This window comes from Fusarium solani (assembly GCF_023522795.1).
Source record: "Fusarium solani strain SB1 chromosome Unknown bctg00000008, whole genome shotgun sequence".
Taxonomy (NCBI): Eukaryota; Fungi; Ascomycota; class Sordariomycetes; order Hypocreales; family Nectriaceae; genus Fusarium; species Fusarium solani.
The window spans coordinates 2,453,586-2,474,420 of record NW_027072148.1 but is presented as its reverse complement, the minus strand read 5'-3'; the positions used below and the strand labels follow the sequence as shown (position 1 = coordinate 2,474,420).

The 20,835-nt window shown below is 53.2% G+C and overlaps 6 protein-coding genes across 6 annotated transcripts; 4 read left to right on the top strand and 2 right to left on the bottom strand.

Moving 5' to 3' along the window:
- Nucleotides 1-1,092: 1,092 nt before the first annotated feature.
- MRS44_012829 (uncharacterized protein) lies at nucleotides 1,093-3,840 on the top strand (the record flags this gene model as incomplete). Its single annotated transcript, XM_046274223.2, has 3 exons — nucleotides 1,093-3,084; nucleotides 3,133-3,612; nucleotides 3,667-3,840. 3 exons carry the CDS (start codon nucleotides 1,093-1,095, stop codon nucleotides 3,838-3,840), a joined length of 2,646 nt encoding a protein of 881 aa, XP_046126594.1.
- A 1,146-nt stretch (nucleotides 3,841-4,986) lies between these two features.
- MRS44_012828 (uncharacterized protein) lies at nucleotides 4,987-7,010 on the top strand (the record flags this gene model as incomplete). Its single annotated transcript, XM_046267785.2, has 4 exons — nucleotides 4,987-5,104; nucleotides 5,155-5,879; nucleotides 5,931-6,326; nucleotides 6,375-7,010. The coding sequence occupies 4 exons, from the start codon at nucleotides 4,987-4,989 to the stop codon at nucleotides 7,008-7,010; spliced, it is 1,875 nt and encodes a 624-aa protein (XP_046126595.2).
- A 211-nt stretch (nucleotides 7,011-7,221) lies between these two features.
- On the bottom strand, nucleotides 7,222-9,732 carry MRS44_012827 (uncharacterized protein; the record flags this gene model as incomplete). The annotated part of the gene is made up of 4 exons (XM_065618927.1): nucleotides 7,222-8,058; nucleotides 8,163-8,333; nucleotides 8,386-9,152; nucleotides 9,537-9,732. 4 exons carry the CDS (start codon nucleotides 9,730-9,732, stop codon nucleotides 7,222-7,224), a joined length of 1,971 nt encoding a protein of 656 aa, XP_065474999.1.
- Nucleotides 9,733-11,080: 1,348 nt separating this feature from the next.
- Nucleotides 11,081-14,120, top strand: MRS44_012826 (uncharacterized protein; the record flags this gene model as incomplete). The annotated part of the gene is made up of 6 exons (XM_046271579.2): nucleotides 11,081-11,174; nucleotides 11,362-11,710; nucleotides 11,765-12,230; nucleotides 12,279-12,442; nucleotides 12,494-12,627; nucleotides 12,676-14,120. 6 exons carry the CDS (start codon nucleotides 11,081-11,083, stop codon nucleotides 14,118-14,120), a joined length of 2,652 nt encoding a protein of 883 aa, XP_046126597.1.
- Nucleotides 14,121-14,691: 571 nt separating this feature from the next.
- MRS44_012825 (uncharacterized protein) lies at nucleotides 14,692-16,517 on the bottom strand (the record flags this gene model as incomplete). Its single annotated transcript, XM_046267784.2, has 2 exons — nucleotides 14,692-16,054; nucleotides 16,111-16,517. 2 exons carry the CDS (start codon nucleotides 16,515-16,517, stop codon nucleotides 14,692-14,694), a joined length of 1,770 nt encoding a protein of 589 aa, XP_046126598.1.
- A 2,607-nt stretch (nucleotides 16,518-19,124) lies between these two features.
- On the top strand, nucleotides 19,125-20,165 carry MRS44_012824 (uncharacterized protein; the record flags this gene model as incomplete). The annotated part of the gene is made up of 1 exon (XM_046282635.2): nucleotides 19,125-20,165. The coding sequence occupies one exon, from the start codon at nucleotides 19,125-19,127 to the stop codon at nucleotides 20,163-20,165; it is 1,041 nt and encodes a 346-aa protein (XP_046126599.2).
- Between the last annotated feature and the right edge of the window lie 670 nt (nucleotides 20,166-20,835).

The following is a 20,835-nucleotide window of genomic DNA, read 5'->3' as shown; positions in this document are numbered from 1 at the left end:
GACCATTCATGTTGAGCCCCTGAAATAGAACACAGATTGGCCTCCACTATCAAGCGCACGGCATCTGGGTATCTAATGCCTGCTGCTCTGTTGGCGCATTGCTGCCGGGCCCTGATGAGGAGTGACAAGTAGCGCGTCTCACCTCAGGGCTAACCTGACCTGAAATTGTGCTAAGCTCCCCAGGATCGAAATGAGTGGTACCTCGTTCGCCATACTAATTCGCTCGTTAGCCCAGGTATCCGCCATCAGTCGCAGCATGGCCGCCAAAAGAAAGAAAGAAAATCCTTAACAAATTCTGCCCAGTAACCACGTACCGTGGCACGCTGGTCGACAAAAAGACAAGACATCCGCGCAGAGAGATTCAAAATAGATTATCCTTCTCTAAAGGTAGCTATGAAGGCACAATAAGAGCAATAAAATAATATATAAGAAATGTCTAATGCATTTACTGGATTAAGGTATAATTTTAGTATATTTATGTAAATTTATGGATAAGTTTTGAGAAGAGTTAGATCATCTTTGCCGTTCTGGTGTCTCGTTTATTTTCTGACCTCCAGGCTACGTGCTTGGGCACCCCTGGAGCTCTAGCGCCAGGCTGTCGCCCATCTTTCTTTGTCGCCAGAAAACGACGACAAGACACCAACAACTCCGGCGAGCAAAACGATCATGGCCATTTGAAGTGACACGCAGCTTCCACGACCCGCCAGCCTCTCCTTCTATCTATCCGCCGTTCAGCCGCGTCCATCTCGTCCCGTTTGCGATCATCGTCTATCAATCGTCAATCGTCAATTCGACAGCGTGGCAGCCTCGCCATGGCGGCTTAAAGATCCCCCCAGTCATCCATGTCCGCTTGCGACGCCTTCTCCCTGGCGCGACGACGAACGCCTCCATCGCCCACAGCCGCCCAAACCACCGCTTCAACCGCGGACACGACCTCCCTATATTCTACTGCGCTTTACGCATAGTCGCGTCGACGATCTGATGCGAGACGGGCCATTGCCGCTGACATTGTTCTGTCGTCGTCTTCCTTCGCGCCGACCCAGGGCGGCGTAGTGTTGTCGCAAATTCCACCCTCGGCTTCAATCCGCCGCCATGGATCTTCGATCTGTCCTCAACACGTCGGATGCCGGCGACCGCGCTCCGGCCAAAGCTCCTCCAAAGCCGCAACAACCCCCTCCGCCGCCTCAACAGCATTCGCAGCCTCGTCCGCAACAGCAGCCTCATCATCGTCCGCCCCAGAGTCCAGCTGGGGCTCCTCCTCCGCAGTATTATCGCGACTATAATCGTCAACCACCGCCTCAGCCCTCGCCGGGCAAGCCGGCACCGCAGGAGTATCCCCCACATGCTGGTCGTCCTCATCATCAACACCAACAGTCCCAGTCACGACCACAGTCGCGGCCGCCGTCGCACCCTCAGCAGTCGCCTCATCAACCCCCTGCCGGGGCATACCCCCCTCCCTCACCGTATCAAACGCCGGGGCCAGGACCATATCCAGGGCGTCCTGCGCCGCCGCCTCTTCAACCTGCAGGTTCTTTCCACGACGTGCGCTCGCCCAGCGGCCCAGCTCCAGCTCAGTCTCCCTATCGAACCGCGGTGACTCCATCTGCATCTGGCGGTGCTGGATATCCTTTTCCTACGCAGCCCCCTGCGGAGATGGCCAGCCCGGTACAGCGTCAACAGTATCCACCGCAGTATCGGGAAAGTTTTTCTCAAGGCCCCCCAAGCGGGCCCCAAGCTCATCCATCTGCCTATGCCGCGGCTCAGCAGCAGCAACAGCAGCATAGCGTTCCGCACACTCCACCCGTTGCGACTAACACTCAACCTTTTGTTCATCAACGCTCCCAATCGACACACTCAACTCCTACGCCCACCTCTGCTCAATCTCAGCACCCATACGGGCCGCCATACAGTCACGGTAGCCCCGTCGCCGCATCGCGCCCGCCTCCTGGCGAATACAATCGACAACCTTCCCAACCTGCGACGCCGATTGGGCCTCCTTTGTCTGCTGGCTCTCGTCAACCTTCGAACGCAAGTGGCTTTGCGCAGCCGCCCAGTCCCTATCAACAAAGGCTATCCGCGGCCGCCGCTCCAGTAGCGCAAGCACAGGCACAGGCACAGGCACAAGCACAAATACAAAGCTCACCACCACCTCCTCCCCCTCCGGTCAAGCGTATATCTAGCAGCTACGGCTCGCCTGCCCCGGACATGCACCGACGATCTCAGTCTCACAGCGAACGAGCACCAAGCGCATCCGTCAGTCCAAAAACACGTGTACCCTCGCTCCAAAGTAACCCCGATCCCCTCGCCGCATTTGCAGCAGACGCCAAAGCCAAGCAGGCTCAAGCGCAACAGGCTCAACAAGCGCAGCAAGTTCAGAAGGCCCGGCAGGCCTCTATTCCTCAGCCCATGGCTATCGACAGCGAACGCGCGACAACCCCGGCGAAGCGAAAGCTCGAGGATCGCGATCTAAGCCCCAAAGAAGAACCTGAGCATCAGGAAAAGCGCGCTCGGCCCAGCGGGGTCAACGGCAGCCATGCTGCTCAATCCGTTCGTGGATCACAGCCTCCTAGCTCACCCGTGGTTCAAGCACGCAAGAAGCGGAGGAATCGCGCTCAGCCGCCAGTTTGGGCGCAGGATGTCAGAGAGTTGAATAACAAGATGCCCAATCACGCAAACTTTGTGTTGCAGAAGAGGGTGCACTCACATATCAACGGAAAACCCGAGGCCAGCAACCGCACCAGTCGTCACGCTTCTCCCGAGTCAACAAGAGCCAACCCACCTGCTCCCCCTGCTCCTCCAGCCGAAGCCGGACCGCAAGACATTCTTGGTGCTTGGGAGCCCAGTATCACAGGTGTCAAGCCATACGAGGAGATCTCCAGAAGAGTGGCCGACTTCTTGTTTGTCAACATCATCAACATTCCCGACATGGGCGAAATTGTCAGCCGAAATATCCAGTTTGAGATTGAGGCAAAGTTGGGCACACTCATTGACAAGGATACCAACCATCGAGTGGACCGCGCTCTTGACTCGGAATGTGTTTTGCAAGAAACCCAGCGCGTTGCCTTCCGAAGCAGCATGACTGAGGTGAGTTAGGTCTGACGGCGTAGGCTGATTCATGCTAACAACTGACAGGCACAACACAAATACTTCAACGACTTCCTCAATGAGATTGTCAAACAAACTCATCCACGCGCTCCCAATGGAGGCAACCGTGTCCAGGTTCACTACAAACATCGACGAGAAGTTGACCGGTTCTTCGAGCTTCCACCAGAGCTGCAGGCGCGGATTCCCGGGTGCGTCCGCAGTCGTCTTGGCTCAAGGATGAAGAGCGTCCGCGCCAGAGTAACATACGATCAGAAGAACCGCGAAGTTCTTGCCAAGATCATCAAGGCGCGTGTGGCAGATCTCGACATCCATTTCCCTCAGTGTCCAATGGACTGCCGCATCAGCATCAATCTCGAAATGAACTGGGACGGTCCTGCAGAAGAGCTGGAGCAACTAGGGAACCATCCAGATCGCCAACCTGATCGAAACAAAGATCGCCTCAGCTACACACACGGGCATTACCAAGTTGACCTTACTCAGGTCACGCACGCAGCCTCTGGCCCAGGTGTAAGTTTCCATGCCTATCATTCACCCCCAACACACCGTACTAACTATTTCCAGGGCGCACAGCGAATGGAAAAGGAGCACGAACTCGAGATTGAGCTCAACCCCACCGTTCTCGTCGACCAAGGCCGCAGAGCTAGCAGTGGACAACCGCACCGTTACCAAGAGCTCGTTGAGGGCTTTGTCGACAACGTGCGCGTTCTGGCTCGCAAAGCAAGGGATCTTCAATAAGAAACCCATGTGCACGGCCACAACACTCCCAGTAATGATATCATAATTTTTTGTCCAAACGACAGCGGTTCTTTTTTAAAACGGCGGGAACGAGACGGGGCGCTCATGGAAGAAGGCAAGCGAGAAAGAAAGCAAGAAAGACGGGGTAAATTTACAAACAAACAAACAAAACAAAGGTAGTGTCAGTCAAACGAGAACGAGGTTCTGCATCTTAGCTAGAAATCCGGGATTACCAATTGTTACCTTTATGGGTGGGTATATGCGAAAAAAAATGGATGGGCCTTGGGATGTCGGAGAACAAAGCGTGGCGTCATTCTTGATTACCGTTTAGGTACCTATTCTATCTTGGTTTCTTTGTCAAATACTTTTTCACCTCTTGATTCTTTTGTGCTCGTTGTGGCTTGACATGGACTTTGTTTGGGGGAGAGAGGATGGAGTTGTCTGTTGGTGCGTGTGTAAATAAGCAATTCATATCCACTCAAATGGTTGATAGCTCCCGTTTTGAGCTTCATTTCGATCACTACGCAAGGCCTGTTTTTATCGAGTTACAGAAACTAAGGACATGGCAGTGTCTGGAAGGTCAAGGCCTCCAACATCAGCGGAGGAGAAGAAAGATGATGATAATTAATTAATATCCAACCCAGGATTGAGGAATTTTTGAGTTTCTAATCACTCTAGGGTGTTGAAGGTAAGAAATGTGCATGGATAGCTTCACTCGGCACCAGTTCCTCTATGAGCACAACCTATGGGAAATCTCGCTGAAAGAAGAAATATCTTGCTACATGATCCTATGTCAGGCATGCTTTGCTCGAAGGAGAAATATTTCCATTGTGTTCTCATTGTTTTCTGAGTTAGTCGTGTAAGTGAATGGCTCGCACGCGAAAACTGCCATTTTGGTACATTCAGCATCGACGCTAACCAGAAACGGAGAATTTCACAACTCGTTCGGGTCCTCCTCACATTATTCTCACATCGCCGCACGTACTGACCTCGACCAACAGCTTACTTATTTATTATACTGTTGTTGCCTTGACGCCTCGAGATTCTCCCATCCCGATATTTCATCTCCTGATACAACATCACCCAGTTCAATTAATCTTCCCAACTACACGATATCTTCTTGATTTCGCGAAAGACGGTTCCAACATGTGCTGGTGCGGTACCTGCTCTCCTCGAGAATGGGAACGTCCCAAGCACTGGCTACCACCCTGGTGCGGTCTCTGCCACAACGATGTTTTTGGGTGCGAAGACCTTGTAATATTGGGTGAGGCTTTTTCTTCATTTCTATGGCTTTCATCTTCTTACCGAGCTCAGTGATCCGTCAGAACCCAGAGGGTACCATCGAAGTAATCGACACATTACCAGGGTACAGGAACGAGGCTCCCGGTATCACTCTCACTTCAGACCTCAAAAACTCAGGAAACGAACACAACATGATCAAGCCGCAGGATAACAGCTACACCAGGGAGAGGGTGGTCTGTCACGGTGAATGCCTCGAGGCCATTGCGCCGTCTCGGATCCCCAAAGTCCTGCAACGGGCGGCTTGCACCTTTGTCCCCTCAAAGGTGGTTCGCAAACGTCGGGAGAACTGGCTCATCTCGAAAACTGCTCAAGTTGTGTCAACAAGTGTCAAGTGGCTGCCTCCCGAAGTGTCCATCGATATCGCCCAGCAATGCTCTTCAGCCTTGGCCCTGTCGCACGCCGAGTCTCTCGCAGAATCGGTCGCCAGCATGCCAGGTCGTCGAAAGCCCATGTTCATGGCCATGGTTAAGTACCCCATGTGGGCGCGGTATGTCATGTTTGATGGCGTTGCCTACGTTGCGGAACTGTCGAACCTGCGGTTTCCAAAGGGGGTGACGGCCGTTCCCGTGCCCCGGACAAGCAAGATCGACACTCTTTACGTCGCCCAAGATCATTTGGGCATCAGGAGAGTCACGTTTGGGAGCTCTGAAGAAGCCCCTCGGGCCTCTCCGGAACCTGGTCTCTGGTGGTGGACAAGTTCGTTTCAACAGCCAGGACAACTTCACAGTCACTCCGACGTACGTACAGCCACACCTCATCCCTGTAATCACTACTGACATCTTGAGTAGGGTATCAAATTGCGGAAACTGTCAATTGTGTCTCACGGAATCACCAAGGAAATAAAACCCGAACATATGTGGGTTATTCCTCAACCTTTGAAGAAACGGCTTCGCATCCACAAGGGAGGATATAGTTACCGCATCCCCCGATTCAACTTTTTCGAATGCAACCATCCGGACATCGTTGGCTATTCGGCTTGCTGGTACAAAACTGTCAGATCGATACACCCTCACTTTGCAGGCGAAAACATGAGCTTCTACAAAGAGACAGCAGAAGAACACCCAACGGTAACCTGGCTGTACATGCCGATGGACAAGGGCGAGTTGGTGACGGAGCTCTGGGAGTCAAGGGTCGAGATTCACGACGTCGGTAGACCGGAATCTCGGAGGATCCAGTCCCTAGTGGTACGTTTACTGGCCTCGTATAAACGATTCCTACTTACGTTTCCACAGATGAAGACAAGCCAGGGTCGCATGTGGAACATCGGCCTACACTCGAGGCGCCATCCTGGCGTCTGGACTCTGCTGGATACGCCATCTGCGAGTCCCTCACGCATCTACATCGAAGATGCGCTGAACGAGCCACCCCAGTTGGCTTTCGAGTCCCCCGACCCGAACGAAGGGCAAGAAGCAAACCCGCCATGGGTGCCCTACAGAAGCTCCAGCCAACACTATCAACTGCAGAATGGGGGCTTCGATGACGAATATTGGTCTCCCTGGGACAACGACCTCGACGACGAGTATCTCTACTCGTCGGCTCCGCTGTGCGGGGTGATCAAGCTGTCCTTCTGCCGGGGCGAGGCGGATGGCATACCAGATTGTGTCCTGGGGATGCTCCTCCACTACGGGGACGGGTGCAAGAGGGCTGTTGGCAGTGTCCGTCCGGATCTCCTTGATCCGGTCGTCGAGGTTGGAGACTCCGAGGGGGTGTCTTTTCGTCTGAACAAGTGGAACAATGTGGTGGAGGCGACCCTGTCAACACTTGATCAAGTTGACGGGTGGATCAAAGTTCCGTGGTCTGGTACACTGGTGTGGTGGTTTTCCAGTTACCGTTGCGAGATCTCCCACGAGGGAGGGGACAATGATTGACAGGTTGGTCAACTTTTGCCTCTAGTGTTGCTAAAAACCCTCGCGTCTTCTCATCCAATATCATAGACACGGTCATTAGTTCACCTTGGTTGAAAGTACTTGAAGGTTAATGACTAGTAAAATAACTGAGACACCCAACACCAACCTAAGTAACCCATCCTGGGCCTATTGTTTTCCTGGTATCGCATTATCCATCAGCCTCTAAAGTATATCAGTTACCCCTATATCCCATTCCATACCCTCCTCCGTTGTGCTGCTGTCCATGATCTCCTTCGTAGAACCCCTCAAAGTCCGTTCCTGCATATGGGCTCGTTGAATGCATCGGTACTTCCTTTGCCTGATTCTGATACTGCCCTGTGTCGAAATCCCTCAATGCGTTATTCTCATCTGCCTCCCAGCTGTGGTACACCGTCTCGTGGACAAGCACATAGCCACCACTGCCTCGACCGGGCTTGCCTCCCGACTCGGTGAAGTCGTCGGCCAGCTCGAATTCGGGCTTCTTCTCCACCACAAAGATTTCGCTTCTCTTCTTCTTCCTGCGCCAGGCAAACGCAACGAAGCCGATGAACCAGATGACACCTCCTCCGATGACTGACCACGAGATGGTGGGAACGAGCCACCATGTGAGTGTTTGTGTGATCTTTGTGGTGGGCTTGATCCAAGTGGTGACGATGGGCCAGAGGCCACCAATAATATAGATTGTTGCGCAAACGACACTGAGAACAGGGTTGAAATGCTTGCCTGTCATCTGGCGCCATGTTTGAGGAGGTGAGGTCGGGTTGTGAGGCGCGTCGGCATCTGTCTTTGGTGGGCCTCTGAAACGCAAGATGAGAATACCCAGGCCAAGGAATACGCCAAAGAAGGCATTGATGGTGTATGCGCTCAATTTGGTGAGCAGGTCGTAAGCATCGTCATTGCTCATTCTCCAAGTGGCAAAGATGAGAATGAAACATGAAACCAAGTGCAGGATGAAGGCGCCGACTGGTGTCTTCTCACGATGGTCCTCGGGGAGAACCAGCGGATGCGCCAGAGAGAGCTGAACATTCCCCTTTGGTAGAACCAGTTCAATAAGCGTCCCAGAGAGATGTCTCCATCCTGAGCAAAGAACTTGGCGTAGGGGATGATGCCTTCCTTGGCGATCTCTTGCTTAACACGCGCAGCAGTATATGTCATGACAATGATGTTTCCCAAGCTTGAAATAGCAAGGAAGGCATTGAAAATTCGGAATCCAGTGTCACTGCTGGACAGGGAGCCAAGTGTGAGATCGAAGAATGCTTGCGCCACGTTTTCTTCTTCCTGCAGCTTGGCGGGGACGACAACCATCTGAGAGGTATTAGTAAATGTGTGCTTCCAATTGCGATTGACTCGAACTTACATAGGAAATGTTGACGGCCATATAAAGCAAAATGACCGTGCTGATGCCGATGATCATGGCAACTGGATGTTTCCGCCTCGGTCGGCTGATCTCGCCCATGACGTAGTTGGGCTGCTCATAGCCAGAAAAGCTAAAGATGATGGCAAGAAATGCATGGGCATATCCGTTTGCATCCTTTGAAGAGTCGCTGAAGGCCTTTGAAGGAGTCGTGTTTTCGGATATGACATTCTTAGTGTCTTTCAATCCGCCAGCGCCGGCCACAATAGCAGTAACGATGATGAGTAACAGGATCATGACCTTGACGATGGCCAACAGGTTGTTGAGCATGATACCACCCCTTCGAGAAAAGGTATGGATAAAGCAGGTCAGGATGGCAACAGCAATGGCAACGCCTCTGACGGTACTAGGCTCTGGGTCTGTTTGCCCTGAAGCCATGAGCACTCTCATGGCGAAGCTGATGCAGTTACCAGCCATGTTGCCCAATGCGATGAAGCCAATCGCGAAAAGAGAAGTGCTCAGAAGCACTGTGCCCTTCCTGTACGCCGGCTTTCGGTAGACGTACTGGAGATAGTTAAGGTCACCGCCACTTCGAGGAACACTTTGTTCAACCCCGTTGATGACATATCGGGGTACATTGAGGCCGTACTCAATGTACACGTGGGTGCCGGCGAGACAATAGATCATCCCAGCGAACCATAGGAGTAGTGAAGCTCCCGTCGAGTGAGTCCCTTCCATCACACGCTGAGGCGAGTTGAAGATTCCCGTTCCTGTAGTTTTCTGGTCAGCATCTTCTTGGCTTCAGGGTAGCAATCATAAAGTGACGATGCACAATGGCGACGCAGCGCAGAGTGGATTGATCCATCGCAATGTCGGCAAAGTGAACAATTCAAGATCTGGGGATGACGCCAAGTTCAAGAAACGAAGATCGCTCGCTTGACAAATGGAAACTGAAGCACTGGCCAAGCAAGCGATCGATCCTTCGTCCGATCTTGCCATGACAGCGGATATCCCCACTTGGATTGTCACTGACACCTTCCAGTCTCACAACTTAAATCCAACCTCGACAAAACATCGCCAGATCGTCCAATTGCTTGAGTTTTGAGAGCTTTCTCTTCCTCAATTGCGAATTTGCGAATATCAGAGACACTTACCAATCATTCGGTTCAACACCAAGCAGACGACGTCGAAGTATCCCAACTTGAACGCCTCCTTGGGCGCAAATGTGACGATCTCATTGGGATTGTCGGGATCTCCCATGATTTCCTCAATGTCGCTGTCCATGGCCGGTGCCTCTCGATTCCGGGCTTCGGCCTGGTGCCCTTGATTGAATTGCGCAAAGTCGTCCATCCTTGTGCTAGTGTATCGCCGTCGACGGTCCTCTTGTGCTAACTCGATGCTGGAGCTAGATTTGAGGCCAGTTCAAAAGCCAGGCCGAACGAAGAGCTGGCATGAAGTCGATGCAGTCGTCAAGTCAATTAAAGACACGCATAGGCAAGGAGCGAACCAACACTCAGACTACGGTTATCAGGGGCAGTGATAGTTAAGTAACGCATCTGGCATCCTGGACGCAGGGCGCGACAAACACCACCAAAGCCGGGCGCACAGCATTGAACCAGGATTAACAACCGACCAAGCAAAACGCGCCGCTTCAGCCTCTTCACGCATCGTGTGACCCATGCCGTCCTAGGCGGACTCGTCATTAGCTTGGCGACAAACTCCCTACAGCCTTATCCATGTGTCTGCCTTGCCGATACGTTCCAACCGCGTCAGAAGCCGGCCGCTAATAATGGGGTTCCTAGCGCCTCCTGTGCCACTTGAACCACCAATACATTACCCCTGCGTTTGCACAGCCCCCAGACATACCAGGCAAACGGACGGGGCCAAGCCGAGCTGAAGACCTGGGGACGATCAAGTCTTTACGCGGGGAAGCTTGCTCGGAACTTGGGTTGTGGGACTCGGCTCAAGATGACGAGGACCCATTATCAACCGCCCTCTGTCCGACATTGATAAGGGAAAATCCCTCTCGTCTCTCCGACGGCCTGCAGCATCGATGACCGGAGAGCCGGGTGTCCAGGATGAGAGATAGTTATGGGACGACGTCCGCCTCGATTTGCTGTGCCCTTCGCAACGCCCACCCCACCGAGACCAGGCTCAAGCAGATGTGCGTGTACTAGCCCGCATGAGTGACTGATACCATCTCACCCGGAACAACCGCCCATCCCTCCCAATCTCCGGTACCCCCGCTGCCTGGTTCGAAGCAGGGCACACGAGCTCTTCTGTCTTTGTCCCAAGGCTGGACTCACGCTGTTTGGTCCTGTCTCAGCCAGTTCGTACGCGTCTGACGCCTCTGTACAAGTCCTGCACACCCACTTCTTGCCTCTCATTTCAAGAGGCTCTTCGGCCCTTGCTTTTTCGCACCTCTCAGACGAAGGACCGGTGCGATATCCCCTCAGATACCCTCTAACCAAGCCCTGTCCTACTGTGCACTCGGTGGCCTCCCAACCGACAGCCTGGCTTATGGATCTCTCTCTTATGAGGATACCACCCACGCACCCGTGAGGGAGTTCCTGCTTGCCACCTCTTCCCATAGTCTTACTTTTGTCGACGCTGCGCCAAGTGATCACCTTCACTCCTCCACCAACATCCATCTCATGCCACTTGAGGCCCTTGTTTGACACCGGCGGAATCGTACCTGATGGCAGGTCCTCTCCAAGTCGGAGATCTTGTCAGTCTTGGGCGGCTAGCTTGGGAGATTTATGATGCCGGTTGGTCTGAAGATCGCAATGCAAGTAAGTGCCCAATGCTCCAACCAGTGTTTCCAACCTCCACGTTGGGCTGCCTTGCAAGGCTCCCTGGGCACATCGCCATCGCTGGCTTCCTTCGTGCACAACTCCTGTACACGACGTCTTTCGAAACTCTATCGAGCCTTACTCTCCTTCCTTTTTCGTTCCACTAGCCATGCTGACTGTCATTTAGCAAAACAGTATTTGGAATTTTGGAGAGATGTGAGAGGGCTTGCCGAGAACCTCGACATCCTCAGCAGCGTGATTACACAGGCGGACAATTCCCTCCAAAGAGAAAGACAAAGCGTCAAGACTAGAGTGCGATGGGATCGGAGATCACTGATAGAAATTGTCGGCGACTATGACGGCACACTTCGAGAATGCCGTGAACTGCTCGACTCAAACACCCGATATCGTGGGGGGAGCGGGCCGCTCCGCAACTTAGAATGGAACATTCTCGTTCAACCCACTGCCGACCGGCTACGCCAGCGCATCATCTTACACAACTCCAAGGTCCTCCATATTTTGAAGCCGTTTGAGATGTAAGTTTGACTGGTAGGGTAGTTGCTGAGGAATTTGGGCTGACAACCATGAAGCGATCTTCTCTATCGAGTACGACAAGACATTGAGTACATGCACGCAGACATCGCCTACAGGCTCGACGGCATTCATCATGATATCAAAAGACTCATGGGAGTTCTCATCCCTGACCTAGATGAAGCCCTGAGATTGCGAGAGCAGCACACAACGGTCCTCCTGGAAGTACCTATGAACCTGGCAGAGCAATTCCGATTTGCCGCCCTTACTGGCCATTCAGAGTATCGCACCGAGAGCGACTTCGACCTAAGCGAGCTATCCGATGCCTTCATCATGAACTTCAGAGGCAGCACTGTCAACTTCCAAGCCGGCATGCTGGTCACGGACCGTGTCCCACCTATCGATCAATATATCAATCTCCTCAAGTGCATATGGCTGTTTAGAAGGATCCAAGGGTCTCAGGCTCTCCAGGAGGCGGATCGGGACATCTCGCACTGGCCCTCCTATGCCCGACAGCTTGAAGATGTGAGCAGCTCTGATCCAAGTTTTTGGGATTGTTGCTAACCCTAGCAGGATCTTTCATTCGAGTGCAGTCGGTTCGGTCGCGAGCTTGTTAAACCAGAGCTATCCACCGCGATACTGAGGCGCGAAATGTTTATCATCTGGCCCGAGAAAGACCCGACTCCTCTGGTCGATGTGGTGACCCAAGACGAAATGATGCAGGAACTGCTCGAGGTGTAAGTTGACCCTGTTAGCTTCGAGTTGGATGTATAACTAACCGATTGTAGACCTCTAAGGGGCGCTCACCCAAATGTCGAAAAGAAGGCCAAGCTTCTCCGGCGTCTTGGTGCAGACGGACGTCGGTTCAGGATCATCATGTCAGGCTCAGAGCAAACGGCATCTGGTCGACCTAGACAACAGAGTATGTGAGATTCTGAGTCTCCATGGATTCATTACTGACACTTAGTAGCTGAAGTCATCGACTTCGATATTACTTCGGCCGTTGTTAATCCCCAATACGCCATGCCCGACCTCCCAACTGGCCCCGGTATACCACAAGAGCTCCTTATCCGCCGTGACGAGAGGCTTGCAAGAATGACCTTTATGGATATGAGCGACATCCTCAAGTTCCAACAAGCCATCACCGGATACAAGGTGTGGTCTACTTCTACATATCACGGGGTCGTTGTTGCGTTTGTCATTGGCGACAAAAAACTCATTGAGAAAGCCACCATTCAGCTCTGGGTTCCAAAGGAGACTGAGGGATCGCTCGTCACCAATAGTGATGCCGCAGCCAGTACCACAAGAAGTCCCAATGGCAGCCGACAGAACTCTATTGCTACCTTCAGCTCTGCCGTCCCTCAACGCCCTGGCCGCGGCTCCATCGCCTCGATCTCGACTACGCTTACCGGCAGCAACTCGCCACCTAGCAACAACGGTAACGGGTTCTCAGTATCATCTCCAACAATAATGTCAGGGAGCAGCCCTCTCAACGGAGGCAATGGGACTTCTTCCGGTCGCTTTTCTTCTCTCTCAACGATCCATCAACGACAAGCGACTGGCCCTGACGCGTTTGGCTTGCCAAGGCAGACCTCACCCGGGCCAATTCGGTCGTCGCCTCCAGAATGGCAGTCTCCTTTTGGAGGAGCTCCACCTCGTCAAATACCTCGCAAACCAGTCGGACAGTCCCCTTCCCCTCGTCGATCAAACACTTTGATTGGGACACCATCAAACAGTACAAACGGGACGAACGGGACGAACAACAGACGCTCCTTTAGCGTATCCAGCGGCATATCGAGCAACAGCAACTCGTCTAACAGTGACGGCCGCAGCATCAGCATCTCTACAGGAGCTAACACCACTGGAGTGCTGCTGCGCCGTCGACCCCCGAAGCCGATGCTTGTCCTGTTCACGCAAAGCTTTGAGACTGGCAAGCTATCCTTTGTGACTGTCCAGATTGACGAAGACACAAACTTGAACCCAGAACGTTGCAACTGTCGCAAGTCGGGCAAAGATGGAGCTGCCTGTGCCTTGGCGCCCATCGAGAAGCGCAAGGGTGACGCCAATCTCGCGGCTCGACGATATGAACCCTCGCCATCGGACGGAGAGATGGACTGGAACATGGCCCGGCTGGCACTCAACAACCCAGTAGCAGCGAGTGACGATGTCAACTGGCCGAACCTCAAGCGTCTGTCCATTCAGTTCCCCAACTTCACTGCGAGGGAGAAGTTTGTTGGAACTCCGAACAAGTGTCGTTGCAAGATCAAGAAGCAAGGAGAGCTGCAGAAATGCATCCAGGAAGGTCACCGTGGGCAATGGGGACAAGTACAGGAGTTTCATAGGAGAGACGTCAACAAGTTCCACAAGGAGAAGAACGAGGGTCGACAACATGTCGTCTACGGAGGTATGAGCTGATGAGATTTTGTCTGTGAGATGCATGGTATGGGCTGCATCAGCGTTGAAGGAGTTATCTGGCTGGGTCGGAGCAGAGGAGTATCGGCGTTTGTCTATCTACAGGGGAAGGATGGCGTGTGGGCGTGCAAAAATCTGATGATATCTGAGGCACTCCCTTTGATGTAATTTGGGGCTAGCTTGAATCTTTGAAACCTGTTGATTGTGATATCTGGATGGCTTGTGCTTGCGATCTGACTGCTGCTCACGCGACATCACACCTGGGGCTTCCTTGTCCAAGGCGATATCGTTCTGGGGACTGATTCGCACGCTTGTGCTGATGAGATTTGTACATCAGGTGAGAGATTGTGGCGTCTATCGGAGCTGCGGCAAGGCAGAAAGAGGGGTTCGAGATGCATGCCGACTGTGTCTCGCATATGTTGGATCGGTCGTCAACTTCACAGGTCATGTTGAGTCCAGTTCAAGCCTAAATGGCGTTTATTAAATGTACGGGTATATGTGCGTGTGTAGAAAGCCAGTGTGTTTGAATATCCTCCAACTCCTTTTCAAGAACGTAACGATCGTAAAGTGGTCATCAGCCCTGTTTCTGCTGCTCGATACTATGCTCTCTGCTCAGCTCAGTGGTGGTCTTATCAGGCTGGGCCTCCTCGTGAATAGCAATGTTCGTCGACGAGCGTCCCGCATCGATATCGTCTTCCATCTCTTCTGGCAGGGCAAGGTTGAGGATCACGCAGATGATGGCAGCAACGGCAAAACCGGTCTCCATTATGAGGGTGATGGCATCCAAAAATCCCTGAAGCGAGCGGTTGTCGCCCTTGTAGGTGAAAATCTTGTCAAAGTAGTTGGGGACAAGAGTAGCTCCAAAACCCAGAGCGAAGCCAGCGGTAAGGATGAAGCGGTTGCGACGGGTAAAGGGCACGCCACGGGTGATGATAGACATGCCCGAGACGGCGACGGCGCTGAAGAGGAAGGTAGTCATGCCACCGAGGACAGCGGAGGGAATGGCGATAAGAGAGGCGGCGAACTTGGCAAAGACACCCATGATGATGAGGAACATGGCGCAAGCAAGACCAGCCTTGCGGTTGGCACAACGGGTAAGGACGATAACACCGTTGTTCTGGGCGAAGACGGACATGGGAGTCATGGTCATGAGAGAGCCAATACAACCAGCAAGACCGTCCGAGAGAATACCGCCCTGGATACGGGATTCGTACGTCTTTCCGGTAACTTCGAGTCTCGAGACATCGCAGGTGGCTGTAATATCGCCGATCGCTTCGGTGGCGCAAACGAGATAAACGGCCATGAGAGGGAGGACGAGAGGACCGTAAACCGAGAGCGGGAATGTGTGAACCCAGGCGAAAGAGGCCACAGGGGCAGCGTCGATGCCGGATCGATCAAAGTAACCGCAAGCAGCAGCAATAATGCAACCCGTCAACAATCCGATAACCACCGAGGTGGACTTCATGATAGGAGAACCGAATCGTTCGCACAGGATAATGGTCAGGAAGACGGAGAAACCCAAGCCCAGGAACTCTGCAGATCCCCAGGGGAGAGGGTGAGGCGCGTTAATATCCGGGCACATAGCGAACAGTCCCTCGGTAGCAGTCATGCAGACTCCGCTGCCGCCCATCCAGTTAGAGAAACCAGACTTGATGAGCTTGATACCAATGAGCATGACCGTGGGGCCAGTGACAATTGGGGGAAGCACCCGCAGCAAGAACTTGGCGGGAATGAATGAGATCAAGATGTTCAGAAGAGCACACACTGCAGATGTGCCGATGATGGCTCCGTAGCCCTTCGGACAAGGGAGGGGATTGCCGTCAGAGTCGGAAGGGCAGTAACCGTTGGCGTACATCTGAGTGAGGCTGCCTTGGGCAACAGGAATGACACTGAAAGAGACACCGACGACGGAAAGCAGACCGGTGCCGATGAAGTACCTAAAGACATCCAAGTCAGTCAAAGGATTAGGCCATTATTGGAAGGATGCACATACGGAGTACCCCAGATCTTGAAACGAGTGATCTGAACAGCAGAAAAGATACCTGAGACGATCAAAGCGGTCGACACAAGGTACTGCTTCTGATCAGGTAGCAGATTGGCGCTGCTGCTAATGATCATGGGAGGAGTAATAACACCAGCCAACATAGCCAGTGCATGCTGAAAACCCAGGAGAAGACCCAAGAGAACTGGCATCTTATCGTTGACGCCAAAGAAGGGGCTCGCGTTAGTGCTCTTCTTCATGAAAGGCAGGTTTGGTCGAAAGAGGAAGCCATAGTTGTAGTCGCCAATGAGGCCATGCCTGGTGGTGAATGCTTTCCTGAGGCCATTGAGACGTTGGCCAATCGACTTTCTGGGTGCTTGCTCGGGCACGATGGACCGCGGACCTTGATCTTCATCCATTTTTGTGGTGTTGAAAGGAGGAGAAAGAGAGATGGGTCGATGATGGCTCGCTTCGACTTGATAAATATGGCCTTAGACGGCGATCGTTGAAGGAGTCGACACTAGACAGGGGTTCAGCGTCGATCGACTCTTGTGCATGAACAGCCTAGAGCAAAATGGGAGACCAATTGGCGGGCAATTGGATGAGCCGAAGACGAGATGATGTCTGAATTGTCGAAACAAAAGTTATAAATCGGCCGGACATGGACGAGTTAAAGTATAAAACGCCAACTGACTCTGCGCAAATCGGCCCAGAGTCAGAACAGCGTTCGGATGGGGCCGTTGTCGCGTGGTGCTGGAGCCTTTCGGAGCCGGCGGCCAACTTTGGCGCAGATAGTTCAAGGTCTCAGCACTGACAGCTTTGTTCCAGAGATAGCTTATCAGCCTCCTTCAGCACGGTGAATGGCCAGGGATGGGGCTTCGAGCGGGCGTATGCGGGTCCCTGAGGCCATCTTCGGTATAGGATGACATCGAACGACAGGGACGGTCAGGGCAGATCATCTCTTGTGTCCCCGTTGAGTTTGCCTGTGCGCAGTAACTTTTGGTGAAGGTGTAACCCTGAGCTACATCCAGGATGCCAGAAATTTTCAGCTCGTTATCACCGAAGGCGGGGAGCTTGAAATGCGCCGACGGCGTGGGGGATAAGGAGGATGGCCTGGAGCAACCATTGGGCTGGGACCGAATCGACGGGTGCATCAGTCCATCGTCCGGGGTAAACTCTTCGCCACAGATTAGGATGCTTCGCCTAATCGCTGTCAAGAAAAGGTGGCGATGACAAACAGAGCTCGATTGGAAAGGTAATGCATGTGAGGGTTTCGCTTCGGTCCTCCAGCCCGCGCGCTAGATCAAGCATGGCCGGGGAAGGGGCGCCATCGCGGAGGTTGTGGCACCAAGGACATGGATTTCATCGCTGTGGCCATCCAACTTGCTTCTGTTTATCTTGCAGGTGGAGGCAGTTCTTGGCTCCAGACAGAGTTCACCGAGGCACGTTGCTGCCCGCGGCCACTGCTCAGCTCTGGGCATCCAAGAAGGAGTAGCGCTATCAGATAAGATAGGGCGGGTGCGAGACCCCGGGTTTCGGCCGCATCCGCTGCGATAGCAGAGGTGATTGGGATATCAGAGGACGGAGTCGGGCGGTAGCGCAAGCGTCGATGGCATCGAGATTTTAAACATAAAGCGACAACCCCGAAGTCGACGAACGGCGATGACCGTGAAAAGAGCTTGCCACGCAACTCATTCGTAGGCAGAAAAGGGAAATAGTTGACGGACGGATGGATGAATGGTTGAGATCTATACAGAGAAAAAAGAAAGGAGAAAACGAGATTGCCGTAAGATATCCAGTCTCGCCATGTTATGAGATTGGCGAGGATGCTGCTGTCGTTTACGGAAGGTGCCTGCGTGACAGTTAACCTTGCCCGGAATAATTGATGCGTTCTGCGATACTGCAGCACACAGTAGCCCCGGAATCGAGCGACGAGATGGAAATAAGGTGGACTTGATCTCTGCGAAATTGTTTGTAACAAGATCAAAAAGATAAAAAATGATATTACGTACGTGCTCGACATGAATCGTGAAGCCTCATGGTGTGGCTTCCCCAGATCTCCCAAGCCACAAGCGATGCAACCCCCCCTCCCGAAAGCCCGCCTCCGCGACTTTTGGTCCGGGTTGCCCACTCGCCAGCGTCAGCTGCTGCATAGTACAGTGCAAAGAGGGCAAACGATCAGCGTTACGGAGTAGAGACGCATAAATGATGGTATCTGGCCTCGGTGACCTCTCCGCACTGCAGGTTCATCTTTCCCAGGCATTTCCACTATCCATTCCAGTCACTTTTCTCATTTCTTCCTTTTCTGACTTAACTCTTCTTCGTTATTAGTATCAATAATGTCTTCAAGAGGAGTGAGATATCAAGTTGCCTTCATCCTTACTGCTCAAGCGTTACTGTCCAGACCAGGGCCCAGCTAGGGCACTATCTGATCTTGCAGTATGTTTAATATAAGTTTGTTATTCCACTATGACAATGGAGGTGCCCAATTGTCCCAAGCCTGTCCAGCAAGCACTTGCGCAGTCAAGCCTCTCTGGGCGGCAACAACCAATCATAGTTGACGGCTCCGGCTCCGGTGGAAGCTAACAGGGGGACCCTCATCCCCGACACTAACACCTCGCATCCCCGAAGCCACGACTCTGGCCAAGACAGCCGACGGGACGGAAAACCTCCTCACCCCTCAACGGCGGTCCCTCCAGGGTCCAAAGCTCCCCTTTGACGTCTTTTTGACATCAACGGGTCTATCCCGCGGCCCTCTGGAACCCCTCTCTTTCGTCATTTTTTCAGGGTCTTGCAGGTTTTTTTTCTCCTTGATGCAGGGACCGAAAAGCAAGTTGGATCCAGTGGACTTCTTCTACTGTGTAGTGACAACGCAAGAGATTGGTTTCGTTTGTTCCACGGAGACACTGCTCCGCTGTTTGACTCCCTTAGCCCAACGGGTAGCTTCTCGTCCCGGGAGTGCCTTTGCATGCTTTACGTTAGAGCAAGGGGTGGCGTTTTAATATTGTGGCGAATAACACAACAAAATGCTCCCATGGACAATGGCACGCGCGTTTCGGTCGGTTGCTGCTAGCAGTAGCAATATTTCGCCTCTAGGTCACGTTTATCTACCCATATTCTCTCCCCTCGCGCCAGAGCGCTCTATGCCTTACATATCCCTTACATCTTACAATCTTATTTTTTCGTCAACTTCATCGCCATCAATCAAGCACACCTTTCTCTTCGATATTTGCATTGATGTCGTGCGCGCCCAAAGTCTCAATATTCAGATAAACGTCGCTTCCGCTTCGTCGGACGACATGCGTCAGTCCGCCTTGATGGTCCGCTCTGGCAGCACCATACAGAGGCTACCACCCCAAAAAGCCACTGATCCGGACCTCGTCGCAATCCGCGCCAAGCTGCTCAACGCCCTCGCTGTCAAGGCTTCCACACTCGTCACTCCTCGGTCCTCGCGCGCTGCAACTCCTCGTCTGCGATCCCGCCGTCCGGCCCACAGCCCGTCTCCCCGTGTCGTCGTCGGCCCCAAGGCCATCAACTTACTGCCCGCTGAGCTGGCAAGCTTGCGCCTGTCGTCGCCGCTCATCGTTTCGAGCCCTTCTCGATTAAAGATCGCTCGGAAGATCCAGACCATCATTCCAAATCTCGACACTCGCATCCTCAGCTCCGCCGTTATCACTGTACCTACTCGAATCTCCGGCCGAGACTGTGTTATTAGTGTCGGCGGTGATTCGGCTGTGACTCTGGCTCGGGCTGTGAGTTTACGCAAGGGGATCCCACACATTTGCATCCCGACAACCTTCAGCGGCAGCGAAATGATTCCCGAAAGCAGCAACCCAGTGCCCCGCGAGCGCGGTGGCAGTGAAGGAAGCAATTCAAGGGCAGCGAGGGAGATCGCTCGAGAGACCAAAACACTCCCTGCTGTCATCATCTACGACGACGACCTCACCACGAGCTCGTCAACCCGGTTCTCTGCTCCAAGCGACGAGGACATCATGGAGGGCCGAGCCGAACCGCACCCCAAGTCAGAAGACGCCTGTTGGAGCTACATCAATCTTCCAGGTGTATAGGGCCACAGGGCTCCCTACCCAGATTTCCCATCTCCTTAGACTCGGTACCCCCAGTCTTGCATATTGCGAGCACCTGAGGCTCCGATTCTCATACTGTACACCCCATGGCGCCGATTTCTCGGACTTGAGATGAATTCATGCGACATACACGACATGCGACCACTACCTACCGCCCCCCAAACACCATCGGGCATGCTATACGAGCCCGAGAAGCCAGCGCCCGGCCCGGCGAGTGCGCAAGCGCTCTACGGAACCCGAGACCTGACGCTTCTACAAGATGGCGACTGACGGCCCTCCCAAAGGATGCTCAAGACTTGAGCAGTTCTGCGGATGACGCCACCATTTGAGTCTCTGAAACCTTATGTTTCAAGAGCAGGAGCCATGGCCGCCTCTGCTCAACCCAAACAAGAGACCACCTCACAGCTCGAGCCACGACTCGGGGTTGGAAGAGGCTCATGGTTGGAGCCTGCCAGGCTTCGAACTACCACGGGGCCGCTGGGCCCCAGAATCCACCCTCAAAGGCTGTGTAGCATCGGCCGAGGCGTGTTTTGTTTCGACTCGATGGAGGGGCTCTTGGTTATTTCACTTTGTGATGCCTTCGTTTCGGAAGACCACCAACTCCACACAGGTCGTTGGATGTCCGTCTCCTAGGACGGACTTCTTTGAATCG